We start from the raw sequence: 19,540 nt of genomic DNA, 5'->3' as shown, positions 1-19,540 counted from the left end.
AGTAAATCATTCGTAGATTCAAATGCAATAAATATATATCCGGTAGATGTTAGGCAAAGGAAATATTAAAAACTAGGGAATATATAAAAAATCAAAGAATTTCAATATATTTTAATTTCTAAATTTACAATAACTTGCAAAACAATTATAAAAAATATAGGGTTAGTTTCCATTTCTAAAAAAATCTTTTTTACATATACATACATATAAACTTGGTATAATTACGAATTTCCTTTCTTAAATGATATGTCTAATTATAGATCGATTTTAAAAACATATAAAATATAATTAATATTTATAAACTCTAATAAACTTTGCCTATCAAATCAATTGTATTATAGTACAAGAAGAGATATGTAATAAAATTGTAATAAAATATATTACATATCTTTATTGTATGTAATTTTACCCATGATTTTGCTCTCTTAATTCATGTTAAAATAAAGTTCCTTATTTGATATAAATATATAAAATTTCTATATTTCATGATTCTTGTGCCTTTTTAAAATCGTTTATTACTTCTATAACGTTTTATAATACTCAAATAGAAGAGTTACAGCCATGATTGCCAATTCGCATACATGCGACCCAAAATATTAAAGTCTTTTGCTTGATCTAACAAACAATCCACCTGAAATATTAATATTCATTAATAGGTATAGAAAAAATTCAAAAGTTCTGCTTTAGAGAGATTTAAATATCTCGAGTTATAATATTAGAAATGAAGAAAAATTTATCTAAAAATATCTGTTTAAATATCTATATTCAAGAAAAAAAGCAATATGTATCGCTTTTAACTTTATACTGAATCAAAATTACCTGTTCAGCAGGTGTTAAACAATCATTCCTTGTATCTGCTCGTGCTTGTTTGATCCCGTCAACGCCCATGACAATGGCATGATATCTTGTAAAGTATTCATCATTGTGCGCTTCTTTTAATTGCTTCAATGTAATGATTGCTGGATGGATTCCATTTAATTTCTTTGCAACTATCTCAATATTTCTCTTGGACGACCACGTTAAGTCTGCAAATTATATGATTTTATGTATCATCAATATCCAATATATTTATATATTCTATGAATTTATATTCATAAGTATCAATATAATATAAATTATAATATATGAGAATATAAATATATATTTAGAATATAATATATTCTCTTTAAATAATCATAAATTTATATTAAAAAATTCATAGAATATATATTATATAAATCTAATAAATTCATATAACAAATAGACATTAATACATATGCTTTTACAATATTTACATTAGAATAATAAAAGATTAGAAAAGGAAATTAGAATAACATTAAAATACTCAACAAATTTTTTATACTTATCTCTACAGATGCAAATAAGTATATGTATAAATTCTACAATATTACTTATATTAGTAAGCATGTAACGAAAACTTCCCATCGGGATTCGTTGACGATATTCCAGTAAACAAAACCCCTTGTAAAATTCAACATTTTCATTTTGTATATTACCTGCATCATCTTTTTGATCATCACTCCTCATCATTTCATCGTCCAACGACGATCGATTGACGGGCTTGTGAACGAAGATATCCATGCAAGCGAGAATCGGGCCACAGTCGTCACGCAAGGCACGCATCGCGTGGGTCATGATCGTCGCCAGGAGGTCGCGCTCGGTGAAAGGTCGCAGTAGCTCCAGTATCTGCGGCGTCAGGCGAAACGGCACGAGTTCCGGTACAGCTGCTCGCAAGCCGCCCCCGAAAGCGTGGCCGAAATCGATGCCCAGGCATCGTCCGGTGGTGACACGCACCAGGGTGTTCTGCAGATGACGATCGCCAACGCCCGCGAGCCAATGTGCCACACACATGGTCGCGTAACTCGCGACGAAGTTACGTCGCAAGGTCATGAAGCACTCCGGCGACGGACTAACGGCGACGAAAGCGTCGCGAAGAGCCGTGCGCCTGGTCTCGCTGATGAAGCGCTCCATCTGTTCCGTGACAGTTCGACAGCTGAACCTGGCCACGGCCTCCTTGTACTGATTGGGGTTGACGATCCAAGAAGGCTGCTTCGAGGCGCTAGCTATCCACTCCAAGTATCTCTTTAAAATGCTCTCGCATCGATCGCTCTCTTTCTTGGACAGGGTGAAGCGTATCAGATCATCCAGGGATTTCGTATTATCGATCCACTGTATGAGACCGAATGACCTCGACAACGGAATCACCTACAAGTTGAGAAGATTAAATAAATAAATAGATTTAATAAATAGATTTAATAAATAAATTTAAAGGATTAAATTTTATAAGATAAAATGAAGAAATGTATGTGTGCATAGTATTTAAATTAAAAACTGCTAAATGTTAATAAACAAATAATAATAAATAATAATAAATGACAAATAATAATAAATAATAATACTATACACATACATATTTTATTTATGTACGAAAAATGTATACCTCGTATGTGTCTATAGACAAGCGTCTTTGTCTGCAGCTAGCATCATTGCGTAATGTCCTGTTCATGGTGGTGTACAGCTGCTGCAGGCCGCGATCGATCGTCAGATCCTCACCGAATTTCACCAGGAACTTGTACTCCTTGCCGTTGTCACCTACCATGCAGATGCGAATTGGTTTGCGCAGTGATTTCATGACCGCCACGCGTGGCTCGAAACGCGCGATCCTCGTGTGATAACGCAATATGGGTTTCCTATCACCGGTGTATTGGCCAGGTACCTCGATTCCTCCGCCCATGTGCCACTCGTGCAAGAACGGGCTATAATTCTTGAGACTTGAGTATTTGCTGGCCTGTTGTGTTTTTGCTGGAGGTTTCAAGAGAGACTCCTCCAAGATAGATTTCTTGAGTCTTTGTATTCCATCTCGCGTGGCGTCGAGATTGTCAGGATTCAAGGCTCTTATCTCGCTTTCATATTTTGCTATCTTCTGGTAAATATTGCCCGGACGAGGATTATTCACTCCTGCTGTCTGTGTGCTTGGATAGACCTTTCGCAGCAGCGATTCGATGGCTGATGCTCCTTTTCCTCGCGACAGATCCCTCATCGCTCCGTTGAGATAGTGCTGGAGAAACAGTTCCGGTTGCGCCACGTACTCTATCGCCCGCAGGAACTGCTCATACTTTTCTACTTTGTCGCGCAAGAGTGAATGTATCCTCTGAATGTTTCCATCCTGAAGAATACCAGGGTTTCTCTCGATCACCAGGTGATACGTGTAGGCTACCGCATCGGGATAGGCCTCGGCGAGTCTCTCGACGATCGGTACAACCGCGTTTGCAATCGACGGCGTGTCCAGATGGGAGAACAACAGATCCCGCCAACGCAGGAACAACCACGGCTGCAACTCGGCGCACTCCCGAACAAATGTGATACGCGTCTCCTCGTCCTGTAACCGTTCAGGTCTCAGCAAACAGGGGAAGTAGTGCGCCGCCTCGAGATAATCGTAACGCATGGATCTCAAGGTGGATAACAGGAATTCGTGGAAAAGTTCGTCGCTGTCCATGTCGGTGGACATCAGTCTATTGTAACAGTGCCTGGCCAGGGCGCAATAGTGTTCGCCGACATTAGTGCTCGTCGCATCCTCGCAGCAGGCTCGCAGATTGTTCAAGCTGTACCGCAACAAATGCTCTCGGATGTTGTTCAAGTCGACGATCGTCGATTCCGCGATTCCTATCTTCTGCAGGATCGCGGAGTTATTCGCCAACGCATTTGCGAATTCTGCGTTCTCCCTGCTTGAAGATTCGATCTTCGAAGCGAGGATACCGACGTGCTGCCTGACGGCAGTATTTGTGTCGGTGTCGAGCTCGTTGCACTCGTTCAACAGTCGATGCGAATATTCCCAGGAAGCGGTATAATCCGACATCTTTGTGCACGCGTCTGTTTCGATGTCGGCACACAAACATTTGATCCTAGCCTCGAGCCACGAAAGCTCCAAGTGCTGATGGTTATTCCTTAAACGTTCGTTCATGTAACTCAAATGCTTCTCGGCGATGTATTGGTGTTTCTGATGCAACGCTGCGTTGGCGATGGCCAGTCGAAGCTGAAGACCGCTTCTATGCATCCGTTCTATGATAGCGCGTTTCCTATCCTCGTCGTCATCTTCTGTCATATTGTTGAAGATGTTTTTAAATAACATTGAGAAATGCATTCGATAAGCGGCTAATTTATTCCACTGCACGAGGTTGTCTTGAATGGCGGGTACTTTCGACGACCAGAAGTTCAACAACGCGACCAACCGATCTAGAAAGATCGCTTCGCTCGTGTATCGAAGGACATTGAGCGAAGCGTTAAGATCGTTCATGGCTTGCAATTTTAGTGATTCGCGTATTCCCCGTTCGATGCAGAGGGGATTCAAACCAATCCATTGTTCTCCCGTTTTGTCCAGAAGTTCATTCATCAATAGATCAGCGGCCTGTCGCTCTACCGTCAATAGAAATATGATCAGATCTTTGCCTACCAAATGCTTAAGATGCTTCGATTTATCTCGATCGTTTATCCATGATTCAATGACTTCCAGATCATCATCCATTGATCTCCAGTTTTTTTCCAACATGTGTACGTAAGCAGTGAAAGCATACGGAAGCATCCAATCCTTCCATGTGTCATCCCAGATACTACTCAGCTTTCCATCGTTCGTGCGGCTTTTCACAAGTTGATCGATAGCCGACCAATCGCACAAATTCTGGACAGCCTCGAATAATCCTTGGAAACAGTGCTCTTTTATTGATCGATTCTCGATTTGTTCGTAAGCGCTTGCGTAGGCGTCTCTTGCTTGAATCCAATCGCCATTTATTTCCGCAAAAGCCGCTTTCTAAAAAAAAAAAGAATTTTTTTAAAGAGAGAATTAAAGAATCTTTCTTCTAGATAAAAAGAGGTATAAAAGAAACTTGAAAATAGAAACTATTTTGATTCCATTTCGTATTCATTTATAAAAGGAATCTATATTTTTGTGTTAATCAAATACTATCGAAAATTACCTGCATGTCATCGCCAAAGAATTGCTGTCTTCGGAAGATACTCAAAACAACATCGACGTCATTTAGCGATTTATAGAGAGACACCAATTGCACCCACTTGTCGGTCTCTTCATTATCGCATCTTCGCATTCTTTTGCTCGACGTGGGTGAGTCATTTCTCGGGTCAGGCAGCAAACTACGTTCCAGGAGAAGAGCACCGAGAACATCCAAGCGGCTTGTCTTGGAAATCTTTGCTATATCTCGCGGGTCGCCATCGGTGACATTTAATTGTAGCAATGTCTCGAGAATAACGGCGTTAAAGGAACTATCTTTCTCGCTTGAATTATGCAAAATTCTTTTTAAATTGTCCACGATGGCCTGACGGAAGTCATCAGATTTCTCTCTCTCGGTTATTTCTTCGATCAACGAACAAAATAACGATACAATCATGTCTTTACAGATCACCCGATCTAGTTTTATCAATTGTTGAAGCGGTACAATCAAACTTGAATGAGGTATTTCAATATCGGGGACCTCTCCGATTCTGTAATCCCTGTGAATAAAAGCGGAAGAACAAACATTAACATTTATTTGGGATATACAGAGTGTTTCAGACCACATGTACCACCTATTTAAAAACCAGAGAAGTGGTTATTTCAAAGAAGTAAAAACATTTTCTTTATAAATCGAGTGCGCTCTATCGAATGGTGATATTTTCAATTTCTGATTCCGGCCGGAAATAGGCGATTCAGACCGGAAATACATTTTTTTAAATGGAAATTATTTTGTATATAAAAGTATTAAGGTAAGATAATCGAAAAATGAATATTTTGCTAGATATTTTATGGTTTATATAAAATTAAGAAATGATTTCAAGCCTCATAACTCGAAAAGTACTTCATGGAAAAATAATTTATTATAGTGTTTTGGAAAGCTCTCGAGGTAAGCTACAAGAATATGCAGTGAAAAATAGGGGGTTCTATTTAAAAAAATGCATTTCTGGCCTGAATCGCCTATTTCCGGCCGGAACCAAAAGTTGAAAATATCACCATTCGATAGAGCGCACCCGATTTATAAAGAAAATGTTTTTACTTTTTTAAAATAACCACTTCTCTAATTTTTAAATGGGTGATGCGGTAGTCTAAAACCTGTATAATTGAAATATTAAAGGCCCAAAATTTAATTTTACCTGTACAATCTCACGCTGCTTCTTTGTCTGATACTTTCCTGCTTCATCTTTTCTCTCCATTGCACGTTCTTCTGGATTTGCCTCCGACGAATGTCATTTGCGACATCCGATGAGCTCTCTACAATCCTAAAAGGTCTTCTGCGCATCGTTGTATCTTGCAACGACTGTCTCGATGAAGATGCTATTGTAGATGCTTGATCGAATTCGACATCAAAGGTCGCATCCGCAGCTTCAGAGTTGTCAAGAGTCGGCTCGAATTGCAAATCCTGCGTCGCACGAAGTCTCGGAGGGATACCTGAGTATCGTAGAAGATGCGAATAGGAATCTACTCGAGTGCCATGTAAATCGGCACCGCCGCTTATTTGAGAAAAGGTGCCGTAGCTCATCTGCGAGGCGAGCGAATCGACGAACATTGGGGTCATGCAGCTTAGGTTGCGTCTGCGCCAAGAAACGGCTACTTTATAATTCTCGAAGCTGCAGTTATTATTTAACGGCGCGTCGAATATGTTCTTGTTGTAATCCATCGATTTGGTGACCAGTTGCAACATCAGCAGCGCCATGAAAGGCGCGAACGCATCCTCCTCAGATGTTGACGTTGTTACCTGAAGCATCGAGTGCATAGTGAGAAGTCCCAGCAATCGATTTTTCGATCTCTCCGTGCTGAGCCTCGTCTCTTCCGTCCAGAATCGCAGTATTCTGTCCTGTAGCTCATGTGACGGATCCAACAAACCAGTCAGCAGATTTTCCACGCTGATAGATAACAACAGACGAATCGCCTCGTCATTGAGGATCGCCACCGTAGTCTCTACCGAATATTTTCCGTAAACCTTCATAAGTATATCATAGGCTAATTCTCGATGTTCCGTACTTGTATCTTTGATGTACGGGATCGTCGATTTTACATAAGGCAACAGATCCGAGGGTGAGATGATCGTTACTAAATTGCCGACGATTCCCAGTGCTGGCTTCACGCAAGATACCTGTTGATTCTTCAATACTTTCTCGAGATCCATGTGACGCAGATTATTCAGAAATTTCGCTAATTTGTCATCCGAGGCGCTAAGTTTCGACATGGACGATGCGAAGATTTCCAGACAGGAGGCTGTTTCTGCATTCTTAGCTATTGCATTAAGCATCACAGAGGTATAATCGTCGGCAACCTCGGGGTAAGTTTGACAGAGAGCAACGACGCGCTTTACCTGTTTGATTATATTCGGCTGCGTGGAACGTAAAATAGCAATGATTTTATTACTTACTTCATCGTATTTGATTTTTCTCTCGATCTCGACGCGCTTATTCAGAGACTGCAGATATAGTCCAAGACCTCTGCTACATTGCAAAGGCGTTTTGTCCGTTTCGGGTGTGTTCCAATTGCGCAACGGTTCCAGCAAAAATTCGACAATGTCGTCCCTCGCAATCATCTCTTCTGTTATGTTTTCATTTTCGAGGAGCACTAGGATAAGATGTACCGCGGCCTTCGGCGCGGATGTCATTATGGCCAGTAAAAAGGAATTCGGTACTCGTAGATAGCTACCCCACTTGTCCACCATGATCCTCATTAGACCGAAATTATATTCGGATATTTGTCGTTCATGAGATGTTCGTTGTTCGTTAGGTGTTTCCATCATGCTCCAATGTTCCAATGCTTTCTTGAGGAACTCCTCGAAAAGTTCCTGAGCTTGCTTTCTGTCGTTCTCGTCACTCGGCACGGCCACATCGTGCCAATCCATAAGCATTTCCAAAATATCCGTAATGATATAATTCAATTTATTATTATGCAGTCCCAGGTACCCGACGACAGCTTCGACGATCGGTGTCAGCATAAACTTGGCGTAAGGCTTAAACACATCGACCATGTTCCAGATGATCCTCAGCACAAACAACGTGATATTTGGCTGATTATATCTGAGAGCATTGAGGAAAAGTCGCAGCCACTCGGGAAGCTCCTTGGTCGACACGCAGATTTCCCTGATACGTCGTAATAAGACACATATATATGGCATGCATTCGTGTTTGTTAAAATCGTCGCTTTCCAGGACGACGCTTAGAGTTCTCGCCGAAACAGACCGATCACGATTCAATGGCAGCAGGACCGATCTATTAAAATCATAAGCGTTGATGTCCTCACATAACGTGGAGGCTGACAGATCGTAGCTATACATGTATCTGTGTTGTAGTCCGTCTGTATTGAAAGCCGTGGATTTCATATTAACGGCGACCTCGCGGGTCTTTGGGTATTTCTTGAAGGTCTGACGGAGGTTGTAACACTTGGAGCGATCTATGATATTTTCCCAGATGAGGAGATTGGGGAAGTGATTCTCGCCGAAAGCGAACTTGTAATAATATTCGTCTTCGTTCAAGCTGACGATGGCCAGTTCGCAGTTGTACGCGGAGCAGTGTAATAAACGCATGAGCTCTTTGCATTCTGCATCGCATGGAGCAATCTTCAAAGCCCGCGTTTTATTGGCGCGTTTGTGCAATTTTTGAATGAATTCCTTGCCGGTGTTGAGTTGAAGCAGAACGTTCAGCGCGATTGGTGCATTTTCACCGACTATTTTGCTCATATCTACTGTGGCAATCATGGTCGTTATTATTTCAAAGCATCCGATCTTGGACACGATGTTCCGTTTGTCGTCAATAGGGCGCGGATAAGCAAGATCGTACAACTCGGGAATGTTTTGCTCGAAGAAACGCTCGATCGCGATCGTTTTGCAAACTTGGAATGTTGGCAAGAGAAATCCGCGCAACACGTCGAGTCTCTCAGTTTCTGAGAGATTTTTGTAGCGATCCATAAACACTTCGTACGTCATCTTTAATAATCGTAGGGCATGTTCGCTGGACGCTTCGCGATAACATTCGCGCAGATGTTCTTCTATCTTCTCATTCTGGAATAGATGATCGCTGGTACCGGCTGCGAAGTGTATCACGCACTTCAGCATGATTTTTGACCTCGTTGTTGAAACCAGCATCAGCAGTATTTCAAAACAGTTGATTACCTTCATGGCGTTCACGCTTGTTTCGGACAAATTCGGACAAAATATTTTTTTTTCTGCGTTGAGAGAATCCAGGATCCTTTGCAATTCAGAATGTTCGTTATCGCCGTAATCAATCGTCGCGTCCGTCAGGCAAATGAAAAACTTTTGCAGAATCTGTATTTTATACTCGAGATCACAACCATTCAACTGGTTCATAATCCACGCATGGAGCTCGGAAAACGGGGAATCTTGTGTGATCTTTACGGGCTCCGAACTGAGACGCACCACGATACCGTAAATATTCATCAGTCTCTCTCTACCACTGTTATCGTTACAGGAGGCGGTCTTCAGACACAAGAAGTGCCGCAGCATCGCGTCCACTGTCGCATCTACGTGAGCCTGCAATTCGCGTTTGTGCTGTTTCAGGTACAACACCAGATCCTCGAGCCACTTGAGCAAAAAGGATGGATTGTTGCGCGACATCTCATCAAAAACGAGCGTGATTGCGCCAACGTGCGTCAACATGAATCTGAAAATCACGTTCTTAAACATATTCAGAAAGTACTCGCCATGAGTGATCTGCGCGGAATCTGCGCCGATGATCAGGGTATCGTTAGATATGAATTTCACCAGCGTCTCAGTTATCGAGCGAACATCGTTGGGTATCACCATTATCGGTGCCTCAATTGTCAATGAAAACAGCGAGAATTGAAATTCCATCAGAGTTCTCAAATACTCGACCATCCGTGCGTTCAAGTTGCTGCAAATCCATTCTCCGATGCGTTCGTTCACCAGAAACTTGAAGATACACTCGACCGTTCTTTCGCCATTTGCAAAGGCGCTTCTTTCTAGGATCATTGGGTCGAGCATGTTGCATCGTTGGAGGAGAATCAGACCTTTAATATGTTGAACCAGATCGTCGCTGAGATTGTTTTGCGCGACGTCGTTCAAATTTAAAAGTCTCGCGACGTAATTTCGGCTGAAATTTAAGAGACAATTCTTAAAGGTGTTTGGTAAACCATAGGTAAACCGCGATTTCATAGTGTTCAATAGAATTTCCAGGACATCTGGCATCTTGTCTGCCATTTCGATGTTTCTGACGTTGAAGCCGACCGCTCGCGGAAACATTATGCACTTGATCGTTAACGCAGACAAGGATTCGTCCCACAAAGATTCCGGTAATACATTAACCTGAAAAATGATAATTACAGAGTTTTATCACAGTTGTTCAGCAAAGTTACATGTATTAATTTATCGAAACAATCATTAAAACAATCCGATTAATAATTCGTGGTTAATAACTATAGCTTACTCTAATTAATTTCATTATTCGCTAATCTTTGATTCAATAAATTACAGGATTGGCATGTTTTAAACAATGTGTTTAAAATTGTTTGATTAAAACTTGTTTAAAACAATGTCCACTGTTTCAAACATTTTTATTTTAAACTGTTTTAAACTATTGTTTAGAACCGTTTCAAATATCGCAAATAAAATATATGATTATTTGGAAAAGAAATTGTAAAAAAAAATCAAAAACATACAAAAACTAATAGATGTGTATGTTGCAAAAAAGTTTTTGTTTTAGTGTTTTTAGTTTTTTATCTATATTTATGTAACATATAGATATAAAAATATAAATAATAAAATAAAAATGATAAGATGGGTGTTATTTTAGCAGAATATTTATTTTTGGATATTAAATAACAATCAATACAATAAAGATTTCTTAGAAAATATTGACTGACTTTACATTTTACATTTTAACATTTTAAATTAATAGTACATAACTCATAGCAGGTCAATAGTTCTAAAAAAAAGTTCTTCTTTTAAAAAGAAGAATTGAAGTTTTTTATTTTTCTTTTACTTATAATTTATGTTGAGAATTAAGCATGAGGTTGCTTAATAAGAATAGGAAAGGAACCAAAGTATTATATATTAAATATTATTAACTAGAACTTTTTTTTAGAACTACTGACCTGCTATGAGTTATGTACTATTAATTTAAAATGATAAATGTAAAATGTAAAGTCAGTCAATAGCTTCTAAATAATCTTTATTGTATTAATTGTTATTTAATATCCAAAAATAAATATTCTGCTAAAATAATACCCATCTTATCATTTTTATTTTTAATAGCGTTGTCAATTTTGGCAACGTTATTTATAGTTTAACGCTAGTGAAAAATTTAAATATTTATACAGATCAAAGCTATTAAGTGTTGCTTGTTTAAAACATGCTTTTTTTGTTTAAAACATGTTTTTTTTACTTTATTTAAAAACACAAATAAAACAAAAAACATTGTTCTAAAAAAAACAATGTTTTTGTTTAAAATAAAAAAAACAAGTTTTTTGCCAATCCTGATAAATTAGCTTGATTATCCAACTAGGTAATAAGCTGGCAAGAAACATGACTCACGTTAATATTCAGCAGCATTTGTATAAAATTCAACATAGCCATCAAAGTTTTGCATTGTAATGTCTGCAGCTGTTCGTGCTCCCTGGAGTTTATCGCAAACGTCTCTGCCACAAAATCCTCGGTCGTTATTCGCCAGAACTGACGAGTAAAACTGCGAATGCAGGAGAAGATTGTGTGTTCTCGTGCATCATCAGTAGCAGGAAAGAGAGTTTCTATCGACAGCAATTGGTTTTCCATCAACCAAATGTAGCAATCTAGAGCCTTCAAGAGCGGCATCACATTATCGATGATAGAAATGTCTTTTAGACCCGACTCCAAGCCTCTCAGAACGATATCGTTTAATCGATTCATCCCGTGAGTCTCGACAAACTTCTGTATCGTTTCCTGCGGATAACTATCAACATATTGCGATATGTTAACATACAATTCCATGCATTTCGCTCGGCAACGTTCGTCCAGTGTTCCACACCGCGACAGCAACCAGTAAAGAGCATGAGTCAAGGTCGCGCTCTCAAATTCGTGCGGCTTCCTCCTATTGAGTGGATCAGCTGTGTTTAGAAGTTTCGCCCTCAACCTCATCACTTTTTCAACGTGAGCTAGCGCATTCGCGATCGATGGGTCATCGCATTCGTCATTTAAACTGCAAACGAAACAGTAGAATATTTCTAGCCAATAGATCGAAATAGTATCGTTGTCCTCGCGCAGGATCGCGTAGAGATGATTGAAGGCCACGGCCGCGGCTACGCGTTTACGCTTCGATGGATGCAGTGCAAACTCGTTGATCCTTCGAATGATCCGGTACATGTTCTGGAACTTCTCTTGTGTTTCATCTGGTTGGCTAATAAATAAATAAATGTGTTATGTTCCCTGCGATAAGCTTTTTTTGAATACACAAATATACAGGCTGTTTCAGACCACCCGTACCATCCATTTAAAACCTAGAGAAGTGTTATTTCAAAAAAGTAAAAACATTTTCTTTATAAATCGGGTGCGCTCTATCGAATGGTGATATTTTCAACTTCTGGTTCCGGCCGGAAATAGGCGATTCAGACCGGAAGTGCATTTTTTAAAATGGAACCCCCTATTTTTCATTGCATATTCTTTTAGCTTACCTCGAGAGCTTTCCAAAACACTATAATAAATTATTTTTCCGTGAAGTACTTTTCGAGTTATGAGGCCTGAAATAATATCTTAATTTTATATAAAATATCTAGTAAAATATTCATTTTTCGATTATCTTATCTTAATACTTTTATGTACAAAATAATGAGAGGAATCAATTGATGTAAAGAAAACACAGTTGTTTTTAAGAAAAAATATGGAATTGTTAATTGCAAATTATTTTATGATTTACGTAAAATTAAGAAATGATTTCAAGCCTCATAACTCGAAAAGTACTTCATGGAAAAATAATTTATCATAGTGTTTTGGAAAGCTCTCGAGATAAGCCACAAGAATATGTAATGAAAAATAGGAGGTTCCATTTAAAAAAATGCACTTCCAGTCTGAATCGCCTATTTCCGGCAGAACCAGAAGTTGAAAATATCACCATTCGATAGAGCGCACCCGATTTTTAAAGAAAATGTTTTTACTTTTTTGAAATAACACTTCTCTAGTTTTTAAATGGGTGGTATGTGTGGTCTGAAACACCCTGTATAGTTACAATAAAAATATAACAAAACAAGAATAATGATAAACATATTATAAAAGAAATAAATTGTCCATTTTATGGACAACAAGAAGTATTAAAAGTCCAACATACTTGAGCGACCAATGTGTGAATTCCGCCAGACACATGCCGGAGAACTCTCGCAATGCAGAATTCGAATCATCGGTTAAGCTGTCGAATAGCGAATCGAGAATGGGCGAGATCACGGACGACGATAGCACGAACTTAGAGCTAAGCCAGCGCATCAGTTGCAATGTCAATGGCTGAAAGAGACCGCAAACGACTTCGTCGGAATCGCAGCCAAGCACAAGCATGACCGGACATAGAGTGCCATAGAGAGCGGTGAGACGATTCTCCGAATCAGACAGATATCGCGCAGTGGAACCGATGATGAGTGTCACTATCGAATGCAAAACTTCACAGGCCGCGATCTTGGTGCGTCGATCGCTGGATTCGCGTGCCAACGCGATTATCCGTGGCAACATTCGATCGAAATGGATGTCCGGTCGCGCATCCGGCAGCGGTAAAGTGTATTTGATCAGATTCTTGCGATCCCAGGACGCCCCAGTGCTCCGGGAAGCGCGATCGTGTACGAAACTTGACAGCAAGTCGTGGTCGAGCGATCCGAGGAACAGTAGAACTCGTCGTTGGAAGTTTCGTAGCATACATTCAGTATCAATAACCTCGACGCGTTTTACACGACTTCTCGTTCTCGTTACCGTCAAATCCTGAGAGACTTCGACGGAACTCTCCGTGCTGCGCAAATATGGCTCCAAGTAAGCTACAACTTCGCGCAGTAATTCGTTTGTTCGCTCCTGCTTTCGTTCTTGCTCAGTCCACGTTTCCAGGGTAGTAAGCGTGTTGTATGCGAGCTCCAGATTGCTCAGACCGACAGTAAACGCAATTTTAAATACCGGCAGCGTGCATGGTAGTGCATCCTTGAAATACGTGTGAGGCGTATCCAAGATCAAGTAAAGACACGTGATTAGCAGTTCATTAGAAAACGTGGGAATTAAATCAAGAGTACGTATTAGATAATTGGATAAAAGTTCTTTCATCTGTTGCGATTCTCCAATATCCTCTTCTTCTTCTTCTTCTGATGCGTAAGTGACAAAGATCCTCATACCGGTTCGAACAAGCTTGTAAAACCCAGATATCAACGGATACCTATATGATAGTCTAATAATTTCATAGAGAAATTTGCACACGGTATTGATGTTGAATAGCGATGGTTCCGACACATCGATCACATCGACATAAAGATCCACGAGATTTATAAATACACGAAAATCTGCCTGGTTCAAAGCACTCTGAGTAAGAGCCACGTCTGAGTACACGGTGTTCTCGTTTTTTCGTTTTATGCGTATATCCAATCGGTCAATTAGGATGATACATACGTTCATCAGGGTATTTGCCACATGTTGCGCCATTTGCTCGCATCCACGAATGAGATCTCTCTTGACATTCAGCAGCTCTGTCCATAATGGCAGATAATTCTTGTAGCATATCAGCGACTGCTCTAAGTTGTTCTGTTCCTGTTGTAATACTGCGTCGAGCGCCAACGTGTGCGAACAGCTCCAAGCGATGCCGTCGTAAACTAATAATTTTTTTTAGATAGGAAATTTAGATTTTTTAAAAATATTTTATGCATATGCACACATATATAATGTAATATATAAAATATAATATAAAAAAATATAAAACTTTTAGAAAAAATCTATTAAATACGTTCAACTGAAACATAAACTGATTTTTAGGAAATCGATCTTCTAATTTCGATTAAAATATCATATATATAAATTATGAGGATTAATCTATATAATTAATCTACTTACTTATATTATCAAGATATTGCTGTAACAAGCTTTTATTGATGGTTCCAAGTTTTTTCATAGTTTTAATTAAAGCTGAAACGGCGACCGCATTTTTAGATATTATTAAGTCGGGAAACCTCTTGATTATATAGGTACTGAGTTTTATAAGAACATTAATCTTTTCAAACGTAACATCAGTCATGTGACACAGTATTTCCGAAAGCGCTTCTTGATAACAGCAAATGCTTTCTATGTGTGTTGAATTACTCTGTTCACTTGAAAAAGAAATACAAAAAATTATTATTTCACTAATGTTGAAAAAAATTCCAATATAATATTAATGTTAATATAATTATTATATATTATTATATTATTGGAATATATCTCAAATATCTCCATTTTTACCTAGAGCAAAGAGGAAGTGCATAACTGGTTATAATCGAATACATCTGTTTGATATCGAATTGATCCATATGCAATTTGACCGGCGCAGCCATTTTACTGAATCCATAAATAACTAATTGCAAGGTAGTCAGCTCTAAGTCAATATTTTTGAATTCTTTTTGAAAGTCTTCAAGGAAATACTAAAACCACAAGTATATTATAGATTACACGAGTGAAAGGAAATACTAAAACCACAAGTACATTATAGATTATACGAGTGAAAATTGCAGAATTTTATTCTAAGTTAAAAAAGAAGAAAGTATATTTTATTTAAAATTTCTTGCTTCTCTTGCACAAAATCTTATTTACCACTAGTAACTTTTGCGTATCTGTGTTATTTCTTTCTGAAAGAATGTGTCCAATAATTTGATAAAATGTTTTCAATGCATTCTGTCCACAGGTACCAGAAGTGGTTGTCTTGCGCGATAAGTGCCGAAGAAAATTATGCCAATATTGGCAATCGGGATACAAATAATCTTGAAACAATTTCATATGACGGCTCAAGAGATTGATTGCCGATCTCAATACAATGGGTTGTTCTCTATCCAAATGACTGATATTCTTAATCCATTCATAAAATTTGCAGAAATGTCTATTTTTGATTTCCTCCGGCGGTTCAACACTCTCTAATATATCCGCGAAAACATCGAAGTATGTATGGAAATCATTGGGCAAATCATTTAATTGATGCTGTGTACAAAGAATTATAATACAATATTAATAAATAAATAAATACTATACTTATTACTATTAGCTTTACCACTTCAACATCAGAAAGCAGTTGTTGAAAAATAGACTTCAAATATATCCGTGATGGACATACATTTCCTTTGTACTTAATTATTTTACCAAAGATTCGGAATATCAATCTTCTTTCTATAACAAAATTTTGTTCTATAATAGAATGGCATGAAATCATTATTTTTTATATGTAAATTTAAATGAAATTATTACATATTTACCTTTAATTTCGTATGCTTTAAATGCTACCAAGTTGTCTGGCTTAACAAAGTCTGTTAATGTATTAGTGAGTTCCTCATGATCTCTAAATAATTCTATCAATTTTGTAAAAGCATTACAAGCAGAGTTCTGGGTATAATAGGAACATTTTTTAATTATCGCTGACTGACACACTTTCTACAACATATTATATATGTATATAAAGAGAATCATTATTATAATTAAATCATATAAAATATGTATAAAAATATAATACTAAATTGTTTCAAAGTACTATTTGTCTAAATAAAAAAGTGACAATGTTAAATTCTTGCATAAAAGTTATATTAACAATAGAGAGGAGGTGTGCGTATGTGTGATTTATACAAGTAGAACTATTTCATTATCTATATCTAAAAACAAGTAAGATAATCTATACATGTTTCATAGGGTAATCTAAGCAAGTTTCACATGAGCATTTGGTAATACGAAACTTGACAGTTAAGATAAGAAATCCGCGTCTTTATTACATCATCACGTTTTTGTAAAGATGTAACACGATATGGAAGAAATGTACCTTTGAAAAATCATGACAGAGAGAAGTGTAGAAATATGTATTCTTGCATTATCAGCAAAAACTAAAAAATAAGTCCACGCACACACCTCAGAAATTCTAAGAAAGATTCTATATGTCAGATTTATTTTTAACTTCTATTAATGTTTTTTATATGATTTATAATAATTTGTCAATATTTTGTATACCTTAATTTGAAAGATGTATTTTGCAAAACACTCAGTCGTATAAAAATTTTCAATAAAAAATTTAAGGAAATTAAATGCTTCTGTGAATGCATTATCAACAGTCCTATTTCTTTTAAGGTTTCCAAATTCATTATTGAGGAAACACAACAAGCTACTTCCTCCATCAAATACTGCGTATACAACTGGTTCTAAAAAACAAATACATATTTATATAAATTATTACAATATTACAATATTATAGCTCTAAAATTTTAAAATAATAAGCATACACAGGATAAAAGTCAATCATCATATTTATAACTTTTTATAAAATGCACTTTGAATCACAGTATCGAAAAGGAGCGTTGATGATATAACCCATATCTTAATAGAATTGTAATTTAAAGTTTAATGCTTCAAAGATTTGCAGAATCTTAAAAGTACTTGAAAATATAAAATATTTACATACATTGAGATCTTTTCTGATTGAGATAAAATCGAGTGCAAAATCATTGAATAGAATCTCTTAGTAGGATATAATCCGGTCAAAGAAAGAGAAATATTTTATACATTTTAATGTGTGTACATAAAAATAAAATAATGAAATATTATAAAATATATGTGTATCGTTTATATATAATTATTACGCTCACCACGACGTTCAATCGAAATAATCGCAAGGAATCCCTGACCACTCTTCAAAATGCTCGTCAAAGCAACGTAATCTCTGCCAGAGATAGCCTGTTGAAGTGTTTGTATGAAATTTTCGCAAGAATCCATTCTTCGCACTCTTGTCTGTACCTGATTGAGCTGGAAATGTCAAATGCAGCCGGTACGCATAACGCGCAATTGCTTCGCTGTTATCTGTCCATTGTCGGTATGGAACGAACTTCCGTGCGCATGCGTGACATATGTCATCGAACACGTGACTAGCTTCACAGATTCGTGTTTTAAACAGATCGTGACAGAACATTATTTATTAGTACAGATTCAATTTAATCAAATATTTTTTTTAAATATTAGCAAGTTTTTAATATTTTTAATCACAAGAATAAAATAAATTAAATAATTATGTATACTGTCATTTATTTTATTTTTCAACATTTATATTAATATTATTTTATTGTTTATATTATATCGTATTATTTTAAAGCCGGATCTACATTGATCGTATCGTAACGCCGCAAGTCATAAGTCGTAGGCAAATTGACCAACCATAGTTGATTATTTCAAAAATAATCAATCATAATTAGTCAATTTGCCTACGACTTACGACTTGCGACGTTATGATACGACCAATGTAGATCCGGTTTAACATTTATTGTATATTTATTGTATATTTTATTGTATAATAAATATTATATGTTTTTATATGTTATATATTATATGTTTTTCAAGTTTCAATGGCCATACATATCTATCAATAATTAAATTAAAGATTGTATTTATAATGTATATTTAATATTGTATTAAAGCTTTTTACATTGCTTTTTATATTAGAGTTTTTTACATATTTAGCTTACGTTGGTGTTAAAGGTGTGTTGGACTTTATCAGATTTAATTTTGATTATGATATTGTCATCTGTAAAAAAAAATTTGCAAAAAATCAGAAATCAAGAAATTATATATTAAATTCTCTAAGAGCTGCGTTAAATTTAATGATTTTTATTAAACAGACAACAAAATGCGCTAAATTTGCAAAGTAACACTGAACTGAATTTTACATTCTGCATATTTTTCAATAATTGAGTCTTAAGAAAATTTTGCACAAATTCGTAATTAGCGTTCGTAATAATAAGTGTGAATATATATATATATATATACATATATGTATATATATATATATATATATATTCACACTTATTATTTTATTATTACATATACATTATACAATTTGTTATAAAGAAAATAACTGGAATTAACTGTTGAAATTAAAGTTACAGCAAATAAAGTTATAACAAATAATGATAAAAATGTAACACATAAATAATCATCAATATTAATGTACAATTTGTTTATTAAAAATATGATATGACGATCAAATTTTAACAATCTAACCGACATAGTAAATACACAAATATATTATTTTATTTATATTTGTGTTAAAATGAACACTTATATAAATATAAAATGATATATTTAATATATTTAAATATCATATTTGTGTAGAAAGAGAATGACAGATTTGAAAATCGTTAATATTTTTCATTATTCTGAAATTGTTATAATAATACATACAATGATGCGCGTACAAAATAAATTAAAAGAATCTAAGATTTATTTTTAAAATCTTAGATTTTCTTTTAAACAAATTATTTAATATCGTGAATATTAAATAATTTGGTACATTTAATAAAATCTTAGATTTAATTTAAAGATCTTAAATTTGTTAATATAATTCC

General features: G+C 36.4%; 1 protein-coding gene across 1 annotated transcript; it reads right to left on the bottom strand.

Annotated features, from left to right (window-relative positions):
- Positions 1-297: 297 nt before the first annotated feature.
- On the bottom strand, positions 298-18,023 carry LOC105258805 (DNA-dependent protein kinase catalytic subunit-like). Its single transcript, XM_020029854.2, has 15 exons — positions 17,792-18,023; positions 17,160-17,347; positions 16,421-16,595; positions 16,219-16,334; positions 15,768-16,148; positions 15,420-15,598; positions 15,036-15,289; positions 13,294-14,797; positions 11,532-12,369; positions 6,139-10,304; positions 4,971-5,502; positions 2,441-4,804; positions 1,497-2,205; positions 820-1,025; positions 298-631 (listed from the first exon to the last, which is right to left on the bottom strand). The coding sequence occupies exons 1-15, from the start codon at positions 17,916-17,918 to the stop codon at positions 554-556; spliced, it is 11,817 nt and encodes a 3,938-aa protein (XP_019885413.2). The 5' UTR covers positions 17,919-18,023; the 3' UTR covers positions 298-553.
- Between the last annotated feature and the right edge of the window lie 1,517 nt (positions 18,024-19,540).

Source organism: Camponotus floridanus, unplaced genomic scaffold, assembly GCF_003227725.1.
Source record: "Camponotus floridanus strain SB8 unplaced genomic scaffold, Cflo_v7.5 scaffold97, whole genome shotgun sequence".
Taxonomy (NCBI): Eukaryota; Metazoa; Arthropoda; class Insecta; order Hymenoptera; family Formicidae; genus Camponotus; species Camponotus floridanus.
This window is presented reverse-complemented; position numbering and strand designations above follow the sequence as displayed.

Coding starts and splice junctions, on each gene's coding strand:
- LOC105258805 (XM_020029854.2), bottom strand. CDS start 17,918: ATGGATTCTTGCGAAAATTTCATACAAACACTTCAACAGGCTATCTCT. Junction 10,305..11,531: donor AAATGCTGCTGAATATTAAC/GTGAGTCATGTT, acceptor ATCATTTTTCAG/GTTAATGTATTACCGGAATC. Junction 632..819: donor GTTTAACACCTGCTGAACAG/GTAATTTTGATT, acceptor TTAATATTTCAG/GTGGATTGTTTGTTAGATCA.